This window comes from Montipora capricornis, chromosome 6, assembly GCF_036669925.1.
Source record: "Montipora capricornis isolate CH-2021 chromosome 6, ASM3666992v2, whole genome shotgun sequence".
In the NCBI taxonomy this organism is placed as follows: Eukaryota; Metazoa; Cnidaria; class Anthozoa; order Scleractinia; family Acroporidae; genus Montipora; species Montipora capricornis.
Genome location: NC_090888.1, coordinates 12,444,406 through 12,461,231, shown reverse-complemented (window position 1 = coordinate 12,461,231; position 16,826 = coordinate 12,444,406). Strand labels below are relative to the sequence as shown.

Sequence of the window (16,826 nt, the reverse complement as noted above, 5' to 3'; positions counted from 1 at the left end):
ATTTTCAAAATGGTGGTCAGTGCAGTAGTCAAATTAATACATGTCAAATCATATTGGTTTTTGAGGAGAGGGGAAAACCAGACTACCCGGAGAAAAACCTCTCGGAGCAGAGTAGAGAACCAACAAACTCAACCCACATATGACGCCGGATCTGAGAATCGAACCCAGGCCACATTGGTGGGAGGCGAGTGCTCTCACCACTGCGCCATCCCCGATAAGCTGTTATCGTTCTTCCTTCCTTGCGATTACATTTAATGTTCCCAACCCATGACAACAAGTGTATGTTGTGTAGCAGACAACAGTTTGTGGGTTATTGGGGTAGGGAATGAAGCAATTGAAGAATGGTGGTTTTTTGCTTGGTGTGGCGTTTCCCGTCTTCTAAGTTCGTCGTTGTATGGGGAGGCGGGTTTTGCAGGCTTCTCCTTCTTCTCTTGTCATATTGGCTTTTTCGTAGTACATGACTTCAATCTTAGTTGGACATTTTCGTCTCCCCGTTTTTCGAGTAAAAGTCTAGTCTCCCGGTCCACCCACGTTTTTCCGCGAACTTTTTTTGGAGCCGCCATTTTGAAGCACTTTAGTTTCGCGTCAGCGTACAATTTGAACTGTTTGTATTTGAAACTGAATTTAACTAAACATTGTTTAAACATGTTTAAGCGTTGGTGTGAACGGCGTATTACAGGGGCGGATTTAGGCGGGGGGGGGGGGAGGGGGCGCCCCCCCCCCCTTTCAGTTCGTCTGAGATTTATTTTTTGTCAAAATATACAATAATTTTTTAATTTTGTAAGCAGACTGTTGTATCTTTTGATTTTTTTAGCTAAAGCACGATCTTTCGCTAATAGTAGGACCAAAGTTGTGCGAAAAAGATTTCAACGTTACCGGCGTTAATGTTATCCTTTTGAAATGACGAAGAAGACTGGATGAGAATTACTTGTTTACAGTCAACCTATTTTACAGAGACTGTAACAACGTAAAATCTTAATGTCTGTATACATAATTATATATATTTTGGTTAGGTACAATGAGAATAACATTGTGACACGTGCTGTTCCATCAAATCGAGAACCCTGTGTTCATTGCTGCCTTTTACACTGCCAAGCATCTTTTTGGATTTAGGGTAGGACTTAGCCGTTCGTTACAGGGTTCGACATTGGATGTTATTGAGGCATACAGGCATATTAACGTGGTGAAAGATCAGCTGGCAGATATACGTAAGGATGCAAAAACAGTGTTTGCGCATTCAGTGCATAAAAAGATTCAGAAAATGGCTAAGAAAGCAGACGTAAAGATCACCATCCTGCGCACTTGTGGTATACAGAAACTTCATTCGTTTCTCCCAAGGCTGTTGTGACTTTGGAGCGAAGAGTCACAAACCATGCATCATTATAACCACAACTTATAATTTTATTCAACATGAAATCCTGATATTTTACTTTCCAGATTGCACCAGATTGCATGCAAGAGTACCCAAATTTTCAAAATTGTCTGGGGGGGGGGGGGGGGCATGCCCCCAGACCCCCCTAGAAAATAGCGCCGAAGGCGCTACCGAGGCACGCTAACGCGCGCTGATTAGTATTCTTATTCGGCCCCCACTTTCAAAAAATGCTAGATCCGCCCCTGTATTATAAGTTTCCCGGCAAAGAGAGGTCGCGGCCCCTCTCCAAAGGGTTACAATCCCCAAGGCCATGACAACAAGTCGGTAATGCGAGTTTACAATCTCCAAGGCCACAATCCTCTCCAGGGGGACAGTTACAATCCCTCACATGAAAAGACCTTACCTATCTACAATAGGAATGCGCCCCCTGGTTTCTATGGTAACCGTGCTTGATCAGAAGGCATACAACCCTAGTACGGTGAGTCTGTGGGGCGAAGGGTGACCCGCACGGGAACACTTCATTCCTACTCGTATTTTACGTCACAATATTGACTAGATCATTATTTGACTAAGTGCAAAGGGGGATTTAACCCTTCATATTAGAAGAGTGTCATTGACATGCAAACATTGCACGAGTCCATGTTAAAATAGGTCATTAATCGTAACAAATCCACAGATAGTGTGCAACTAGCTAATTCCCCACGACTTGTCCTGGGACATGCCATTGAGGCACCAGGTATGAAAAGAGGGAGAGAAGGGATGGAATTTGAGTGAAGATGCTTTCTGATCTTAAGTGTTTTTTCAATAAAGACAGAACTGGAATTACAGTAGCAAAGGCCGGACTAGACATACTAGTCCAAAAAAAAGAGGCGCCTAGAATGTGATTGGATAATAAGGTGTATGGTGTGACGTACACGTCAGACAAGGTTGCTCTGTTAATAGACAATAACCTTGGCTCAAATGCATATCCCTTGCAGAGGTCATAGTTGTCACATTTACTTTAATTTATGAAGGGTTTATAAATCGGCTTGACTGGCAAGGGGATACCGGAAGAATTTCTCGCATAAACAATCTTTTGAATCGTGCTATTCACCTCGTGAACATTCGTCTGGAGCGCCCTTCGTTTCTTCAGCACTGACAAACAATTCCTAGAAATGTACGCAGAATCGATTTCCAATTAACACTCCATAGACAACAATAGACCTTTTCGGCTTGTACATTTTGTTTTCCCAATACAGATGATGTGATAATACCAAGAGAAAATGAGGGGACAGAGAGGGAGGCTCAGGGCGTTGGCCGGGATATGTCATGTCCACGAAAGTTATTTTTAGACGAGCGGAAGTCTTTGTTCTAGCGGAATTCTGTCTTCAGAGACGTCTGCATACAGTCTTGCCTCGCTCTCAGGTTCTTAGTGAAAAAAGAAAATGACGGCGTACGTGCAAGGCTGATGAATATTTATTTTCTTTCAAACATTGGACCGAGGTTGGCCTGCATGCGGACGTCTTGGAAGACTTACGCTCGTCTAAAAATAACTTTTGTGGACATGACATATCCCAAGGGCTGGACCCGGAGCCTCCCTCTCTGTCCCATCATTTTCTCTTGATAATACTCAGGAGGCTTGGTCCTTTGTTTTGTTCTTTAAAAAGAGTGCATTCAGGCACATTCATGCTTGCATGCCATCATTTTAATGAACAAAACAAAAGACCAAACCTCCTGAGTATTATCACATGATCTGTATTGAGAAAACAAAATGTACAAGCCTAAAAGGTCTATTTCACTTGTACTTTAAAAGTAAAACCTCTACGACCATCAAAAAAAAAATTTATCCGTATTTTTTACCATGAACAAAGTGCACACGAACTCATTGTAAAATCGTTCACGGTGTCGACGTAAACGCAAGGTATTGGTTTAGAGAAATAAAAATAAAAGCATGTCAAAACTCGTACGGTTTCAATAACGCAGTGATCAGGGGTAATAACGAATCAATAGTGTGGGGCAGCCTTAAAAGAGAATGAAATTCAAAATGTAACTAAACGAATCACTTTAATTGATATATCTATACAGAACACTTGCCTCACATTTTTGTTGAGTGGGTAGGAGCGTTGTGTGACGACCTATTAACGGTTGCTTAGGAGGCTACAATGATTTTTGTCAATATTTGTCATTATTTGCGACTATTCATCACGATTAGCCACTATTCGTCAATATTCGTCACTATTCACACTGTTCGCTATTCGCTATTCGTTATTCGGGTTCTCCAGACACCCATGGATTGACCTGGAGAAGGCTTTGAGTATCCCGGCCCCCCTCCCCCACCGCACCCACTTTGCTTTCTTCCCGTGAACCTTCACAAACCCGGAAGATAACCAGAACCAGGTTGCTAACCAGCGGTTTTCGTTAAAACAATGGTTTGCTGGGGGTGCTCAGTCTCAAGGGCTCAGAAAGCCTTGGTTGTGGTCATTGTTATTTCAGGTTTTTCCACAAACCCGTGTCATTTCCGCGTTCGGTTTTGGCCGAAAACCTGCGTTAACTTGCATTCTTCGGGACAGGTATAACTTGGAGACTATAACAGCAGACATCTAAAGGAAAGGTAAGAAGCTTTGATATCCTATTTTCGTTTTATTACCATTACGCTGCTCTTTTATCGTGGTTTTCTTGTCCATGTCTCTATTTTTGTGACTAAGATGTCGAACGAATGCATTCCAAAACAAAACGCCTTCGATTTCCCATAAAGCTAAATATGAGCAGCTGCTACACCATGACGACAAATGAAAATGGCTGGTCTTTCATATACCGGATCTGAAATAATTAGTGTCCATAAAAAAAGAACATAGCCAACATAACAATACCTAATTAGGAAGGCCTAATCGGAATAACAACGTTTCTTTTGTCTTACGCCATTTTAGTCCGGTATATGGATTTACATGCTTACAAGAGCTGCAACACTTACGTAAAATGCTGCGGAGAGTTGTCTTCGGGCCAGAATTTAAAATTTTAAACTCTATCCTTAGTACAGCTAGTGAGTCATCATCGTGCCAAACTGCATTCCATGACAAGGAAACGCCGAAGACACGCCGACGATATGCCAAAATTTAAAGGAATGTAGTCAAAAAAGGAAAAATTTACGCCGACCATCTTCGGCGTACCCTGAACAAAATGCACTGTAAGTGAATGTAGTTCTACTTAAATTGATTCGGTCGCCCAGAAATTTGTGAAAGGAGTTATTGCTGTCAACATCGCACGGTGAACCTGCACGGGCAGACAACGCTAAGGATGCGAGAGCGCGTGACGTCACGTTACTTTCAGACAGTTGTAGCGGCCGATTTAACTGATCGAGGAAAATGTTCCAAAGAAACTTCAAATCGCGACGTTCCTTTTCGAGAATCAATTTTATGGACAGCCGGATAAACAAACCTCACTCGCCCACTATTTTCTGAGTTTTCCTTAGTGATTTGATAGGTTTTTTGGACGCTTCGATTTCCCTTTCAGATCCGACGCGTCGTCAGAAACAATAGGGAGCTTTAGCAACGACAACGGCGACGGCAACGAGAACGTCACAAATTTGCATACTTGGTGGGCAAAAGCAACAGCTTTGCGTTTTTCATTTTTGTCTATTTGTTTGCCGTAGTCAGCAAAACGACAACGTGAAATCACCAAATCTGAGGATTTATGGAGGACGTCAGCACCTGGAGATAAATTTTCATTTTCTCCCCAAAATTACGCTTGACTCATATCGGTTTTCATTTTCGAGAGACTGCCACACCACTGTCACGTGAAAAAGCTTGGAATAGTCGCGAAGTGACGTCGTTGCTAAATCTCCCTAATATAAACACATGGACCTCACACAATCTGTTTGTTTAACCACATGCGACCCAGACTCGGAGAGACAAAATTATAAGGATTTGTATGGGAATCTCGTTAACAAACTGAAAAAGATATTTACACGCAAACGCTCTCAATAAAAATCCGTATTTTATTGTCCTGGCTCCAGTTGTTCAAAAGATGGATAACACTATCCACCGGATAAATCACTATCCATCGGATAGCGCAATTGATTTCGCTATTACTCATCCACTAGATAGTGATTTATCCGGCCGATAGCGCTATCCATCGTTTGAACAACTGGGGCCTGGTGACTTCCTCGCTTTTTGTGTGGTTATTTGCCTGATTGAATGCGATTTAAGCGCCTTCTCAATTTCCCAGGTTGTCACTCGTACATAAATAAAGGAGAGGCTGGAAATTTATTTCTAGCTTACCTCACATCTCGCCGATAAAATCACACTTCTCTGGCATCAGTCACGCTCAAACTCCTGCGATGGCCACAAAGATAAAGTTACTTTTCTTTGACCAAGTTTCAAGGTCCAGCGAGTATCCATTGCTGAAAAACAGCGAAAAATATTCAAATATTCAAAATCCTTCGAGGCTCGCTGACAACGAATTTGGACACGCTGGTCAACCTTTCACTTGAGCCTCGATACGGTGAGAGCAAATAAGTAAACGGTTGCAAGCAAGCCTCGAAGGATTTTGAGAAGTCGCTTGAATCGCATTCAATCGGGCAAATAACCACACATAAAGCGAGAAAGTCACCAGGACAATAAAGTACGGCTTTTTTGTTGCGTGTAAATATCATTTTCAGTTTGTTATCGAAATTCCCATACAAATCCGTATAAATTTTTTTCAACGCGCCGAGTCTGGGCAGCCTGTGGTTTAATCGTTGTAATTTTATAATAAATGTACTAGATTCGCCGTTTGCTTTTTCTGGAGCGATATATCGATACATGGACCAGTGCATGGACCAATGCCAAATAAACGTTTTATCTCCTTACCCGCGGTGTACTGTCGTTCTTTTCCCTCAGAAGTGGTATTTTGAGCGATTTTGAAGATTTCGAGTTCGCCGTTTACTGTGCCTCTGCCTGCTCCCGTCTGACCTTGTAGCTCAGTCGGTAGAGCGGCGGAGATCTAACCAGAAGGTCGTGGGTTCAATTCCCACCCTGGTCAGAGTTTTTCTCTGTCCTTGTGTGGGCCCATTTCCATCAGTAGGGCTAACGCTCACATGGTTCATATGGGGTAAAAACTTAGCACTTCACATTACACTGTAATCGGTCAAACGTTGGAAGAAGGCCGAGTGCCTCTAGAATTTAGCCGAATTTCTCCCACTTTCAAAGGTCCCTCGCCACCCAGCCTTGGGTACGTGAAAAGTCGATAATTTTGTTAGCATTGTGCCAAAAATCATGGCATTTACACGGCTCTGCAACCGTCCGGGGTATGAAACCTCAAAATCCTACTCGATTTTCAAGCTTCGCACAGGCTTTTGCCATCGCCATATGATCGGGACAGGACTTGATCGATCATTGGAATTTGATCAAAATCAAAGTAACCAATCAAAAAGCTCAGATTCCCCCCAAGAGAGAGGGGGTTCTCGATATATCCCTGGGTGGGGAGGTGCGGCGCGGCCCCTCATACCCTGACCCTGTTTAAGACAAATATCGCTGATTTTCCTACCCATTTTAAGACAGAATTCCGATTGTTGATACCCTGTTTAAGACAAAAATTGATAAATCGATACCCTTTTAAAGACAAAATTCCCGAAAAAAATACACTGGCTGGCCGCACGTCCCCATTAAGCCCTGAAAAGGGAGTACCCGCCCCCCCCCCCCCCCCCCCCCGGGATCTAAGGAAATCGAAGCGTCCCAAAAACCCATGAAATCACTAAGGAAAACGCAGAAAGTAGTGTGTGAGTACACCTTATTTATCTGGCTGTCCATAAAATAGATTCTCGAAAAGAAACGTCGCGATTTGAAGTCTATATGGAACATTTTGAATCGGCCGTTACAAATGTTTCAAAATAACGTGACGTTACGCGCTCTCGCATCCTTAGAGTTGTCTGTCAGTTGTACTTGCCGTAAAATCAACGTAATCTCCACTGGCGTTGGATAAATGTCATTTTCAAATATACAACTGCTATGGACATAATGGGCTAAATTTAATGCAAAATGTCGCTTGTCTGACTTTCTTTTGGTTTATTGCTCGTCACGCTATCATTTCTCCTCAGTAGGTGAGATTGCGTGACTACTTTGACTATAGTGAAACCCAGCGGACACCCACTTGACCCTTGTTAGAGCTTAATAGGGCTGTCCACTCAATAGAGTGGTCTCCACTTGATAGGGTTATCTTTAAGAAAATATGTGACAAAAGCAGCCTAGTCCCTTGGCGTTCTACGTACCTTGACTCACTGTCCGCGCAAAGTTCTGGGAAGGAGCGAGCAGTAAAACACCGAGCAAATATGGCTCAAATATCCGTGATTGTTAAACCTGATTGCATTTTACGAGTTTCTACGTCTGTTCTCCGGGCTAGTCTCCACTTATTTTGCAAAAGCTGCTCACTGATGGATTATGGAAGTGCCCAGCATATACCTCAGCAAGTTCTGAACTTTGTCAGAGACATTTGAAGGAATTTTGTTTCGCTGTTGCTTTAATTTCCTTCATGTCTTTCCCGCACAAAGTTTTTCGTTGAGCTTTTTGCATACAATAATTTTTCTGTTTTGGATTGGGAGTGAGTTGTTGACTGAGTTTACCAAGCATCCTCTTTGCAGCGGGAAGTCTCTAAGGGGCTAAAAGAAAGCTCAAAAGTATGCCTTAAGCCTGGTTTCCACATGATGGTCCAGATCACCCCGATCGCCCCAGTCGTTTCAAATAATGTTCAGAGGCGATCGGGACGATTATATGGAAACACTTCCCAGGCGATCGCTCACGACCCAGGCGACTGGGACGAACTCGATCGCTTGGGATAGAGGTTCTGAGTTCTATCCAAGCGATCGAGGTCGTCTCAGTCGCCCGGGTCGTCAGCGATCGTCTGGTTAGTTTTTCCATATAATCGTCCCGATCGCCTCTGAACATTATTTGAAACGACTGGGGCGATCGGGGCGATCGGGGTGATCGGGGCGATCGGGGCGATCTGGACCATCATATGGAACCAGACTTTAATTGTTAAATATCTGAAAGTGTTTACGGCGATATTTTCAGTCACAATTTTTAAATGCAATCTTTAATAAGATAGCAAAGTACATAATTAAGTGATCAAATCGAGATAAAAATGCAACAGTCGCTGTAAATAGTGATAAAATAACTTGTGAAATCGTAACACGGATATCTCAAATCTGGAATTTGGTCAAAAGCTTAAATCCCCCTAAAACCGAAGGGTGAGTAGATTGACATGGGCACCCCTTCTAATATCATTTGGTAGGGTAAAAGCGAATTTTACGCAAAATTTCATGCTTTTATCACTCTTACCACGATCAGGTCATTAAGCCAACAGACTATAGAGACTATGCTGGGACAAAATTTAAGGACTTACTGAGGCCGGTCACAGCTAAACACAGGGTGTGTGATCACTGAAAAGAACGAACATGGTATCTGTGTAGCAGAATAGTTTAATCCTGGCCAGAAAGAAAACCTGACATCACGTGCGGCGTGAATACCGGTAGAGCCGCGGGAAAAAGTTTACTGTTTTCACAGGCTTGCCGTCACGTAACTCATTCTCACAATACAAACGTTTACTTGGGGAAAGAGGTAAAATCATAACCTACCTCATAACTGGAAATTGATTCTTGTGGTTATTAACGCCATTGGGAGGGCAAAATTGTTCAAACTGAAGGATATTTTAATGCCAATATCATTTCGACGAAGATTTTAACGGAGCTCTGAATAAAGGGGTTAAAAGGGAGAACTTCACCATCTGCAGGACTCTTGAACTCTTGAGGTTAGAAGTTAACCTCTGGGAAGGGTCCAGAATAGGCCTTTTGCAACAAACGATCACATGGTACAAAATCGGCCATGCTGGAGGGCAAGCTCATTATTATTCCCGCACTGGGACATAAAATAAAGGCAAGTCAAGCTTGACTGGTTCAGGTCTCTTTGTTTTAATGTCCCAGTGCGGGAATAATAATGAGCTTGCCCTCCAGCATGGCCGATTTTGTACCATGTGATCGTTTGTTGCAAAAGGCCTATTTGGGTTCGAATAACGGAAATAAGTGGTGCAAAATTAACGTACCTATTAATTAAATAATTAAGGACATATTTTAAGATTGGATTTAATTTCATCAAGCATTAGTTTCCTATATAAGCCAGACGTAACTAGTCAGTGACATCAGTGAAATCAAATGACTGAATCGATGGGTACAAAATACTAGGTAATCGATGAGTAATCAATGAAGCACATGAGTGATAGATATCATCGAGGAGTAACCGATAGGCCACAAATTTTGGGTCATTGATTGCTCATTTATCATAGGCAATAATCAGTGACTAATCAGTTGAACTCATTGATTACCAATTTATTACTCATTAATGTCAATTGATCATTGATTAGTTGCGTCTGGGAATAAGGAACAAACTGTAGATAAGTACGCACTCCACCAAAGTGCAGTGTATTGTATTTGAAATGTTTTATGCAGTGGAAAGGCTGGTTTGCACTAGCACATAAGAACAAGCAACATACACAGCTGTAGAAAGATGCTGATAATAATTACCAGCGCGTTTTTGTTTTAACATTGGGGAATTTTAAGCATTCTGGTAATGCTGATGTGAACTTTATTAAGTGTACTAATTTGAGAGAGTATCAGAAATCCCATATTTTGGTCTGAAATAGAATAAGGGTTTGACTAGTTAGAAACAGGCAGGACACCCACACCATTTTCCGGAATTACGTCCCCCCACTCATGTGCATGTGCACACACGCACACCGGAGGTTTGTTCCCTGACATTGTCACATGACATTCACATTATTCTTTATTCGAAGGTGTCAGAATGGACCATTAAGGAGGCTCCTAAGAGCTTTAGGGCCGCGCGCAAGCTGAGCACTAGTATGGCGCGTAAAGCCTGAATCGCGTTTTTTTTTCTGATTTTTGTGACGTCAGCGTGACCAAATCTGTAAAATTAACTGCTAATTTTCTCGCGTTCTCTTCGGTAACTTTTTTTCAAAATTGGCCCAGTTCTAACCACATACAGTTCCTATCAAATACCCAAATTTGTTAAAATCTGTCAGAGGTAATCGAATATATTTAGAAAAACGACAAATTACAGAATATTGGCGAAACACACTGAACGACCTCGACTTTTTACCACTTCAAAATGTCAGGCAGTATCATTTCCATAATGTGTCAAAGAATAGAAAACTTTCACCGAAGAAAAGTATAAATATTAAGAAATTTGGATCAAAAATAAGAATATATCTGCCTGTCTTTAGATGTGATGTTGCCATGGTAACGGCCAATCCCAAAATTGACACCAAAAAAATAAGCCTTATTATATCGGTACCCATACTGGTAAAGCTCTACAGGAAAAACTTTAAGAAAAATTAACTAGGTTTCCTTTTGTAACTCTTACCCTGTAGTAAGGGTATTCGCAAATACTCTAGGGAGCCACCTTAAGACATACTAAGCTTCCATCTAATCCATTCCTAGTAATACTACCGTATTTGTACCTGGTACATTACTTGTGAAATGGCCGCCACTTCAGACCCAGATGAAGTGCTTCGTTCAACAACTGGAAAAACAAATTTTCAACGTATTGCACGACTGTTAATAAGTGGAGGCACTACGCTACTGACAGAGATTTTTGATGGGTTTTGTCCACCAAGTAATCTTCCTACAATACTAAAAAATCCAGCCACAAAGAAACAACTCAAATCAGCAAAGCTCACCAAGCCACAGTGGGACTGTCTGTACCCTTCCCCAGGGATCTATGGTCAGTCAGTAGATTTTGATGTTACATTGCTGTTCAGGTTGCTGAGAACAATATGCAACCTCACCCCTCCTGCCACAGGCTGGGATGCTCTGCCAACCAATCTAGACCACAGTCTAGTTGCAGATTTGGCAAGAATTAAGTATTACCGCAACTCAGTATATGGCCATGGGAACATGGAGATAATAGATGACTTCGAGTTTTTATCGCTGTGGCAGGAAATAAGTGGAGCCCTTGTTAGAATTGCAGGCCAAATCAGCCCTGTGAAGAAGCATGAGTGGCAGAATGCCATTGATAAATTTTTAAAGGAACCCCTCACAGCAGAGGACGAAAGAAATGTAGAAGAACTCCTGAGCTGGTATAAAAGCGATATAGATGTTAAGGAATCCTTAGAGGAACTGAAAGTTATAACTAAAGAAGGAATGGATCAGTTGAAAGGTGACCATGGATTGCTTGAAGAAAGGATTTCAATGATACTTCAAGGCCTAGAAACAGCGTATCGAGAAGACGCCCAAGTCACAAGAGATAAGCTAGCAGAGTTGCATCAATTAACAATGAGCCTTTGCTCCACATCTGGCTGTTTTAATTTAATTGCAGGTCAGTTAAAATGTCATCCTCGCATTTTCGCACCAGAGAAAACATCGCTTATTTAATTTCGGTCGTTTCTCTACACGTCATTACACATATATGTATATGTCATCACTTTAGGACAAATAACTTCACTACTGATGAATTTCCCGGTGAGCATTAGCCCTAGTTAAAGGAAATGTAGGAACATATTAGTATAAAAGAAACATTCTTTTGACCTCGGCAGGATTCAAACCTACTATCTCTGTTGCGCTACGTAACAGACTTAAACCACAAGGTGAGAGGGAGCAAGTCACAGGTTATTAAGGTGTTGATTCATGGCAAATCATTGCATTTACAGTTGTACCCTTACTCTGGCCTCGTAGCTCAGTCCGAAGAGCAACTTGGGGAGACGGATTATGTTTGCCTCGTGTGTTTTACCATTTCTTTACTAGGGCCGTTCAGAGGGAGATGAGTCTTTTTTAACACTGTGAACAAGGGTATAGATCGGGGCGCCAAAAAAAAAAAACAAAAAAAACTATCGGCGAAAATAATGTGAGAGCGGTGAAGACAGGAAGAGCTTCCCTGCGAGAGCTCCTTCCCAGACCGCACTCGACTCGCTCAGCCGTTTCACATTTTCTCACAGGGTTACACCCTGGATTTATGAATAGACCTTTTTACCGATGCGGCGGCCATTTTGATTTCTATTGTTTCGAAAGACATGGGATACTCAGGGGGGAAATTGAAATGTATTTGTCCCTTGGACAACCTCAAGAGTGAATTAATTCATAATCGCTATTTGAAACAATAAAATTGAAAATGGCCGCCGTCTCGGTGAAAAGGTCCATTGAGAACATGGGTATTACCTTTGAGAAATGATCGTCTGAGCTGTCCGAACATGTGTCGCGCCAGAAAAAAAAAGTTTTTTTCTCGATGCTGGTGTCGGCTGCGGGTCGCTCCTGATTCGCTGGCACCTCAAGTGATATTCATTACCACCAGACTACTGGCTTCCAGAATATAAATTTTTCAAATAAATATCGTGTTACCCTTACAATAGTTAAGACCATTAGGCTAACTGGGCGCTATTCTCGGGTTTCGCATGACGTCACGGCCACATTGTGGGTGTCCCCAAACAAAGAAACGGCGGCCATGTTGGTGTACCTGCCCAATCCTCCGAGAATTGAACTCTATTGTTTTCGTTGTAAAACATGGCTGTTGATCACGTGAGTAAAACCCAAGAAGTCGCTAGGCATAACAGTGCCAGGTCTAGTGGCAATGAGTATCGCTTCAGAAGCGAGCGACACACAGTCGACACTAGCATCCAGATTTTTTTCTGGCGAGATTCATCTTCAGACGGCTCAGACAATCATTTCTCTTGGGTAATACCCATGTCCTCAATTGAGAAATCGTGAGTGTTACCCGTTGAGAAAATATGAAACGGGTACACTCCGCTCGCCTTTTTTTCGCTCTTTTTCCCACTACAAAAGCAGCTTATGTAGGTAGTTAATAAAATCGCCTTGCATATTCTACAGTACCTCACATAGGAAACGTTTGGCAACAGCTTGTCATTCGAATGGTGTATTTATGATCTGTAGCATCAAACAAAGTGGCTATTGATTATATTGTACAGAAAGTATGGAAGATTATTTTAAATTACGAAATTGACGCTTGACTTTTCATTTCAAATGTTAACAAAACGTTTTTGGGTGTATTCTTATACTATAATTATGCACCATTCAAGTGCCATTGAATTAAATTTGTTTAAACAGTAATGCATCGCTTCTTCCAGGACATCTGACAAGGAAGAGCGCCATAGGATCGAGTCCGCAAGTTGGAGCCTCAGAGGTGATGATGAGTTAACTGACACTAGAGTAGATTGTTCAGAGTTGAATGTATTTTTTTAAAATTTATTTTGAAATAAATTTTTATTGAGTCAGGCCATTTCGCTCTGTTTTACAGGAGCTAAGCGCATTGGAAGAAGCTACCTGGAATGGCCGCATTGTTTGTGAGTCAGAAAGTGGGGTGAATGAAATCTACCAGAAATATGGACAACTTAAAGCACTGCAAGGTGAACTTGGAGACCAGATTCTCAGGACGTGGGATACCGCGAAACGCGCCGTAGCAATGTACAACGATTTCGTAACAAAGTTAAAGGAACACAACCGTACTTTACTTGTTGGGAACACTTTGTCATTGGTGGGGAGCAGTTTGTCATTGACGGGGAACACTTTGTCATTGGCGGGGAGCAGTTTGTCATTGGCGGGTTCCATTACTACGCTTGGCCCATTGTGGTCGATCCTAACCATTGGAGGTTTGTTCTATGCTTTCGGAGGGCTCAAATTCCTGAGTAGATGTTCATCAAAGAAAAGAGAACCCGAATTGTCACAATTATCGGACGAGCTACTGCAGATAGATGGTCAGTTAAAAGAGGCGTTATATGTTAGAGACAAAAAGATGGACTCTTTCGTGCAATGCCTATTTGACATTGGCGAGTTTTGTCGCGAGCATCCAAATGGGCTGGTAGTGTTAAGAGAATGTGGACACGTCTATACCCAAGACATTTCGAGGGACATTAATACATTCTTGTCACGATTAGCTGACTTTTGCAGCATCAGTAGCGAAACTTCAAAAGAAATTCACGCGTGCGAGGAGAGGATTCTTGGTGAAGAAGAAGCAATTGTGTCTATGAACAAAGAACCTGGGGTCATAGATGATGACAGCTGTGCTGTCTTGGAGGACAAAAAGATAATGAAGCTGATAAGATTGATCACAGCACCAGTTATTGGGACAACTGGAAAGATGAAACAGTGAAGCAAGTAATATCCAAGTACATAAAACATAACACTGAGGTGGAAAAACCAAGTGAGCTATAGATCTTTAAAATGTACTTGATAATTAAGGAAGAACATGTGTTAAATTCACAGCAGTTGAATTGGTGAGTACATAGAAAAACTAAGTTGACTCTCAGTACAGTAAAATTCCGACAATAAGCTCCCCCTCCCAAATTACCCCCCAAATCTCAGACAGAAGAATCCTTCCGAGCCTAACCACCCCTCCTTTTCCCCGGATGTAAGCCCATGAGCTTATATATAGATTTTGACGAAATCTAAATGTAACTTCTGAATGCAGGCCGCCTATTGAAGAGCTTGCTTTGTATATTTGTCATAAGAGCATCCTCAGTGGCGTTCATGACTGTAGAACTTGCTTTGTGTTTCATATCGAGAAGTTTAAAGAGTTTAACCATCCGGCGTTCTTGCGTACGCCACAAACTGTCAACAATTGTGACACGCGACATCTCCTAACATTATTGAAACGCAAATTCCTAACATTGATACCCTGTCCCCTCCCCTCCCCTCTCCCTAAAATAGACGTTTTTGTAGATACAGTGGCCATTTTCAATTCTATTGTTTCAAATAGCTATTATGGGTGCCCAAGGGGGCAAATACATATTAATTTGCCCCCTGAGCATCACATAATGTCTTTCGAAACGATAAAAATCAAAATGGCCGCCGTATCTGCTATCTATTAGGTCTACTAATAATAACTCCATTATAATAGCCTTTTGAAAAAATGTAAACAGAGGGCTTATGGCCGGATTTTTACTGCACTTTTCTCAACCTTGTGGGAGGGGATCCACTGAGATCATATCGTGGTGATCTTTATTATTCCACTTTGGTTTGTGTTTTGTTTATATTGGCAAAATTATTAATCATTAATTAGTATTGTTTAGCGGGATGTCTGCACAGACGGAGCCTGCGTAGCTGGCGGTATTGTAGGCGCGCGGAACAAAGTCCTCCTCCCCATTCTGCTCACGGCTTCGCTGCCAAAACTTTATTCCGCGTGCCCACAATACCGCCACGAAACTTTATTCTGCCAGCTACGCAAGCTAGCACAGACGCAAACCGGCGTGTACTCATCTTTTGATTTGTGTCGAATTAGGGATCATCGTCCTCACCGGCAAAGAGACTGGGGTATGCGATATCTAATCAAAAACATAAAACAAACAGCGGCTACAAACATAATAATAAAGCGCATTTTACTTTTGACTTGACTTTTGTCTTGATGTTTGACGTTATCATTATGTTTGTAGCCGCTGTTTGCTTTATGTTTTTGATTAAGTTGAAATGGCCAAAGACCAAGAATATTTATGCGATACCTAAATTTGCGTTTTAGCGTTACAGAATTACAGAGCCCCACATGTTAAAGTAATCATGTAAAATAAAAAATGTCCGGTCATCGCGATAATTCGCGAACAAGAATTAAATTCACGTTTTTTTGGTAAGTACGAAGTCGGAATGTTTATATTTTCCCATTGGTACGTTAACACGTGAGCCGTTATGGCGTTAATTTAGCCTTTTGTTATATGGCGTATATAAGGTTTGACGTTTGTAATATATTCATCTCAGCTCTCGAGGTTTTCAAGTTTTACGTTAATTTTTTTTTGCATGTAATTTAGGTTGTTTTACCGCTAATCCCAAGAGGTTGGGTTAGGGCCTGCTTTTGGTTGGGGAATACGTTCCCATTTTTCCCACTGGGTTTTTTTGGCTTTTATATCAGGCGCTGGCACAAAAATTTTGTCGCCTGAGTGGCGATTTAGTTGTGACTAGTCGTATACTGTTCTGTGTACCTTTGTAGGACGGCATTAAATCACTCGGCTCCTAGTTCGAGCTGCACACGCACTCTTGTGTATGAATCGTGAATTTAAATAGGAAATCAACATATTTCACTCAGGGCATTAAGGTGACAACAGACATCTAAATATTAGAGCGATAAATATATAGCACAATGTAGCGCTCGGGTTTATTGAATAACCCTTTGCAAGTAGGTGGGCTACGAATGTAGAATCTCAGATGCAGATTTAGTACTTAAAGGTCCACCTTTAACCGACAAACTTTTCGACTGTTTGTTTTTGTTATGGAAATTCGCATTGCTTATCGTAGCGATCTGATTGGATGAATTTCAGCTTTGGCTGGAAATTGTTCCACGGCACGGCCTGTCAGTTGAAGGTGGTCTTTTAAAATTGACAATAGTTGCTTATCCTAGCTTATTGGTTGCGGCTTTTATGTGACACTGATCCATGGTAAACTGCTCAGAAATACTCAGGACCCTGAAGGGAGATATATACGTGTATTGCTCCCTCATGTTCT

The 16,826-nt window shown here is 41.8% G+C and overlaps 1 protein-coding gene across 1 annotated transcript in view; it reads left to right on the top strand.

The window, feature by feature from the left end:
* Positions 1–3,679: 3,679 nt before the first annotated feature.
* Positions 3,680–16,826, top strand: part of LOC138051556 (uncharacterized) — a 13,270-nt gene continuing 123 nt past the window's right edge. The window contains exons 1-4 of the mRNA XM_068897786.1: positions 3,680–3,962; positions 10,833–11,709; positions 13,469–13,524; positions 13,639–16,826. The exon at positions 13,639–16,826 is cut by the window's right edge and continues 123 nt beyond it. Of these exons, the coding sequence (XP_068753887.1) occupies positions 10,872–11,709; positions 13,469–13,524; positions 13,639–14,490 (1,746 nt within the window). The 5' untranslated portion in view covers positions 3,680–3,962; positions 10,833–10,871 and the 3' untranslated portion in view covers positions 14,491–16,826. The remainder of the gene's footprint in view (positions 3,963–10,832; positions 11,710–13,468; positions 13,525–13,638) is intronic.